We start from the raw sequence: 6,368 nt of genomic DNA, 5'->3' as shown, positions 1-6,368 counted from the left end.
AACAAACTGTTTCGAAGAAGTGGGTTGTCATCGGAGTAATGACAAGACTACACACAAACACGTTGACAAGAGCCCCACAGTTCATACTTTACAGGCACCGGTTTGAAACTTCCACCTGATAAATAATGTTTCAACCTGATCTCTTGTACTGCAGAGGTTCTTACTCCGTTGTGTGTTGTCTGTTTTCAAACTGAGTTTGATATCACTTAGCTCATGCTCCTCCAGATGGTTCTGAGTGAAGTCATATTAAACTCAGTTTGAAAACAAAATGCACTAAATGGAGTAAGAATCTTTGTAGTACAAGAGGCCAGGGTTGCAAATTATTTGTAGCCATTCAAGTGAACTAGTAATTCTTTGGGAGGGAACAGTACACAAAGGCTGGTGGTATGATAGCATACTTTCTTACCTAAAGGGTAGGTGGTATGATAGCATACCCTCTTACCGACCGAGCTCTCGGCACCTGCGGCAGCCATTTTGAAATAATAGAGTTGTCTCCAGGCACTGTGGCAGCAGTGATGCTCACATGACCGTTCATGGCATTTCGGTGGCTTTATGTTGCCATCCAAAATCATTGAGGATCATTGAGCATCATTGAGTGACCAGGTTACCATTCTGTTCGGTGCACAGAAGGCACAGAAGTTCTATGCTCATGGACGCTCATGGACCGCTCATGGACGAAGCAATGAAGTGTTGAACGTAGCTGTGGGTGTTTGATGTGGTGTGTGGATAAGGCTAGTGTAATTCGTGTAGTAAATAGCTGATAGAAATGTCTCTCCTTCAAACTTTGATGGACAAATTTTGGAATCCAGATGTGTGGCTGCCACCAAACGTTACTTGGGCAGATTTAGAACCGAATGATAAAATAGCTTATGCCGAATACAGACATCTAGTAATACCGCTGCCGTTAGCAGTTGTGCTGTTGGTTCTAAGATTTATTTTGGAAAGGTTAGTGCAAATATTTTGGGTTAAAAGTGTTGGGTGTAAGTGCTAATATATTTATGTTATGGAATGTGTGCTTTGTAGATATTGGTTTGCTTCTGTTGGAATTTCTCTGGGCATCAAAAATACGAAACCAAAGAAGGCGCCTCCAAATGAAATTTTGGAGAGGGCATATTTATCAAAAGGAAAAATTAAGCATAAACAGGTACGTACTTCATTCTCTACATTTCAAGGGAAAAATGAAGCACAACCAGGTAAGCGCTTCAGTGTTTGTATACTGCCGTGTATATTAATTAAATGTAAAACAGTACAGCCTTCAGGTTATGTCAGATTTGTTAATTAATTTTAAAACAATACAGCCTTCAGGTTACGTCAAATTTGTTATGTGTGTGGAAACTGCCCACATTGAAGCAAATGTTACAATGACATTTGCTTGAATGTGGGCAGTTCCCACATATGTATACATCATACTATTGTTTTTTGTTTGAAAAACTAGTAAAGAGAGCAGAAACGTTTCTGTTGAACGGTAATCATAATTTGCATTCGTAGATATCTCACAATCTCTACTGTTCATGGAATGTTTGCCGATGAATTTGGTTAGTAATGTGGGAATTTTTGTTAACTTATATTGGCGCCTCATATAGAGGAAACAGCAGTCATAAAGGTGTTTGGAACCAAAATCGCCAAACAGATTAACACAGTCTTTACTTGTATTCAGAATGCCTACATTCATATCTTTGTCAGGAACAGTGCGTTAGGTTTCTTTTTTGTGATTTTTATCAGTTATAGGTTTCTTTTTTGTGATTTTTATTAGTCATCATAGGCAAATGATTAGGCAGACCATAAGTTCCCAAGGTGTATTCCACAGAGCTCAGGCATTCTTTGAAAAACCTCCAGAGGTTCTGCAAATATGTTTCTTTAATAACATATTTCATCATGATTGCTAAATTAAGAAGTAATCTTCATAGAAATTGTGTAAACAGTGTTTATAGAAAATCAATTTTCTCTGTTAGTCATAAAGAAATTGTATGAGGTGCTTTATCACCACTTCTCCTCAACTTCCATTTAGAATATGCCATTAGGAAGGTTCAAGAAAATCATATGGGGTTGGAATTGATTGGAGCATATCACTTCCTTGTATATACCAGAGATATTAATGTTTGGGTGAAAATTTACATGACCTCAAAGGCATGTATAAAATCTCCTACACACTATTAAAGAGGTTGGTCTGCGAATGAACAGAATACTAAAGATGAGTTCATGTCTCATTACAAAATGCAATTCGAAATCATAATATGAAGATAGCTACCAGATTCTGTAAAAAATATGCCAAAATTTGAATGCTTTGAATGACAGTAACAATTCAAGTACCACGAGTCATGAGGTGGGAACATTACCTCTAGACTACGGAGGCCGCTTTCTTGACTATAACTAACTTATCCTGTTGGTCCTTGTTATGTAGCATCGGGTCAGACTGCTTAGAAAACACCGTTTCCAACAGTTCCTTCATTGTTGCTGATGTGTAGGCAAGCTATCATCTAGCAACGGTTTGCTTGTTTATCAAGCTGTTCTCATGCAGTGGACAGTGTTTTAAGTAGTCATGTCACAATATTAAGATAGGTCTTAAGAAAGAGAGGTGTGCACTGGATTTATCTGGCTCAGGATAGGATTAATTTGTGGGTTCTTGTGAATGTTGTAATGAGCCTATGCATTCCACGAAAGACAAGCAATTGTGACTAGTTGAGCTGAGGCTGTCAGTCCAAGTTTTGAGGCGTTTTACAGTAATTGATTAAGGGACTCCTTACCCCATGATTGATTTTTGTGTTTTTAAGTATATGACATCTTCACCGTTACATTTAGTGACCACTGGAATAAAGGCTATCCACTGCAACAAATTTAATAGAATATTTGATCTGTTCTGTTAAATTTATTATAATGGATGGCTTGTTATTCCACTAGATTTTAGTGTCCTAGCTGTTCCCCTTCATTCCTTTATCTACCCTTTTGTCCTCCATTTTATTTTTTTCCCTGTACTTCATCAAACTCTAATGTGTGACATACTTTTGTTTAAGTGCAGGTTTCTCAAGAATGTCCCATTAAGACTTAAAATGTGTGTTAACATTCAGAATTGAGTTTTTACTAAAATGATTCTTTTATAGATGAAATTTGATACAGTAAGCACAAATCTAGTAAAGCATGACATCCACAGGGTTTTATTTATAATAGTGTATTATGCACCGCACTATATTTCCCACACATTTTTGCTCCATTATCATACCCCGCTACTCTGCAGTCCTTAAACAGTGTGTTGTAATCCTGTAAGAGTTGCAGCATTCATTTGGACAAAATTGTTCAACTTGTACTGTGTATAGAAATAAATAATAATTACTTCTGCTTCATGAATGCTAACAGTGCTTTAAGCACTAAAAATTCAGTGTGGTATGTGAATGATCATTTGGAGCACTTCTGTGAACAAAAAAAAAAAAAAGAGTTACATGTATTCTCAGCAGGATAATGCAACAGCACACACATATTGAATTCAATGCGGGCTTTGTGTGAATAATCTGTAGCCTTCAGGTTCTCAGATCTGTATGTGTGATTATCATCGGGGGCAAAAAAAAATCTGATTCAGGTATTACAGATTGAAATGTGGAATGTTGTTCTGTAAATTACAGAAGGTGGACTTCATTGTGTATTACATAATTTATTACAGGAATGTGAAATGAGTTTGCAAATAAACATTTGAATGTACTAATAATATTTACATTTATAAACTAGTCTTTGTGCTATGTAATTTGACACAGATAGGAGATCATTTCATGGAAAAGTCTCTGCAGTTTTACTGTCCCTAGAGTCCTAAGGGGTTGAGAAATATGGGGTTTGTGGATTTTTGTAATGAACTCAAGCTTGTGAAAGTACTTCAGTACTTCCTGCCTTTATGGAACCATTGCAATTATCCTGAGTTAGTTAAATTCAGTCCATATCTTCACATCTGTTTCTGTGTGATCAGTTTAATATTATCCATGATCTGTGCCCATGTCTTCCAATTGGTCTCATATTTTGAAGTTTTCAGATCTGAATTATGTGTGTACCTCATTTTCCCCATGAATATTGTACAGGGTGGGGCACAGAAACTTCCTTTTTGTGAAGACACATTTTGAAGGGAGGGGAGGTCGCAGAAAAGTGGGGATAGGCTCGGCGAATGCAGCTGTCACGGAAGTTTCTGTCTAATACCCCTCAGTAGAAAATATGAGGTGGATGAGTGAGCAGCATGCATTTGCTGTTGAAGCCTGTTTTTCGAACAACCATTCCTACGTGGCAGTGCAGCATGCGTTCCATACTCACTTCAGAATTACGCCCAGAGGTCTGTTCCCGACTGGAAATCGATCGTTTTGTGGGTAGAGAACTTTAGGACAACCAGGAGTGCGGTGAAAAAATCATCAGGACGACAACGGACCGTTACGACGCCAGAAAGTGTGGAGGCAGTTTGACAGTCAATTTTGAGATCTCCAAGATGCTCTGCTCGCAAACATGCAGTCGCCCTAGACATATCCAATCGTTCAATGCGCTGAATTCTTCACAAACATCTTAATTTCCATCCCTATAAGATGGTTGTTGTGCAAGAATTGTCACCATGTGATTTCCAGAACTGAATAACGGCGTGTGAAACGTTATTGGAAACTTTACCCCCTGACGCACTTGTTTTCTTAAGTGATGAGGCACATTTTCACCTATCTGGATATGTCAACAAGCAGAATATGCGCTATTGGAGTGGTAACAATCCCAGAGAGCTCCATGAGAGGCCACTTCACAGTGATAAGGTGACAGTATGGTGTGCGTTGTCGAGAGTTGGAGTTATTGGCCCTTATTTTTTTGAAGAAGACAGTCATGCAATTACTGTCAATTCACAGCAGTATGTGGACATGATTAAAAACTTTTTGACCCAACTCTTGAAGAAATGCCTCTAGGAAATGTCTGGTTCCAGCAGGATGGTGCCACGGCCCACACAGCCCGAGCTTCGATGACAGTCTTGAGGGCAAAGTTCCCTGGACGGCTCATCTCGCTTCGAGGTGACATCCTGTGGGCAGCGCACTCACCTGTTCTAACGCCATGTGATTTTTTATGGGGATACCTCAAGGCAGAGGTTTTTAAACATCGCCCCACAAACCTGCTTCAGCTGAAGAATGTTATTTGGCAGGAAGTAGCCCAAATTCTGGTGCACGTGTTGGAACGTGCAGATGCGAACTTCAGAAAACGGTTGCATCAGTGCATAGAGAACGGTGGCCACAACCTTCAAGATATATTGTTTAAAACTACATGATTTAAAACTTTAAAGTATGTTCTTTCATGAGCTAAACATAAATTTTGTCTATCAGCAATATTTTTTCTTTTATTCGCCTTCAAAAAAAGGAAGTTTCTGCGCCTCACTCTGTATGTGATACTCTCCTCATTCGTGATTCAGTCATCCAAGTAGGGGAACACTATAAATTGTGATGCTCCTCTTTATGTTATTTTTCATCTCGGTCTGTGCTTCTCTCATAGAGTAAGGGGCCCAAGTTTAACTCGGGTATAAAACAAGTACAGCTCAGCCAGTATAGTGACAGGCTACCTGCCTGATGGCTGGGGTTTGATTCCTGGCAAGGGGAAGAGATTTTTCTCCTCAACAGCATCCAAACCAGCTCTGGGGCCTACCCACACTCCTTTTCAGTGTATACTTGGGACTCTTTCCCTGGGAGTAAAGTGGCTGGAACATAAATCTGACCACTCACTTCTGTTTAGTGTCAAGGTCAATGATGGTGGAGGTGTACCTCCATTCTCATATATCTATATAGCATAGAGCTTAATTAATCAACTAATTGTGGACTGGTGATTCAAATATTTAAATCACCCTGGGGACCGGCATTATTAAACCTCCTATCCTAACTTGTGCACTATTCACTTTAAAAATTAATATAAAATCTAATTAATTTTATGAACTAAAATTTTTGGAGAACCCTTATCAGTGCTCCTAGAAGTGCTTGAGAGTGTGATATTTCTGGAAACATTCCCCTTTGTGAAGTGACATTACACAGAACTTGCAAATGTAGACAGTCATACTCCTTTTTTTGTGAACTGTGCAAACACGGCATTGCCTAGAAGGATGCTTCCCCTTGGAATTTTCACTCTTCACAGTTTTCACGAGGGTATGTTTCCGCATATCACCCGAGAGTTGCCCTGGGGTGTCCACATGAGGACTGTGTTGGGTGGGAGTTGATGGGCCCAGTCGCACCAAGTCTGTGTCTGACTCTGGTTCTGCTGCCACCATCTGGTCTGTAGCCCAGGCCTTTGCCACATTCATCAGAAATGCTTTGTATTTCAATTTTGAATACGGGTTTAGATTTTTTGCTGTCCTTGCAATGTTACTACCCGCATTTTTGTCGGAGCTACTA

The 6,368-nt window shown here is 39.4% G+C and overlaps 1 protein-coding gene across 2 annotated transcripts in view; it reads left to right on the top strand.

The window, feature by feature from the left end:
• Positions 1–593: 593 nt before the first annotated feature.
• LOC111864128 (ceramide synthase 6) overlaps positions 594–6,368 on the top strand; it is a 28,122-nt gene continuing 22,347 nt past the window's right edge. For both annotated transcript variants that reach the window (XM_033751333.1, XM_023851160.2), the window contains exons 1-2: positions 594–945; positions 1,024–1,144. In XM_033751333.1, coding sequence (XP_033607224.1) covers positions 767–945; positions 1,024–1,144 — 300 coding nt within the window. In that variant the 5' untranslated portion in view covers positions 594–766. The remainder of the gene's footprint in view (positions 946–1,023; positions 1,145–6,368) is intronic.

Source organism: Cryptotermes secundus, unplaced genomic scaffold, assembly GCF_002891405.2.
Source record: "Cryptotermes secundus unplaced genomic scaffold, Csec_1.0 scaffold1112, whole genome shotgun sequence".
Lineage (NCBI taxonomy): Eukaryota > Metazoa > Arthropoda > Insecta > Blattodea > Kalotermitidae > Cryptotermes > Cryptotermes secundus.
Note: the sequence above shows the minus strand (reverse complement) of the source record. Positions and strands in the feature narration are given on the sequence as shown.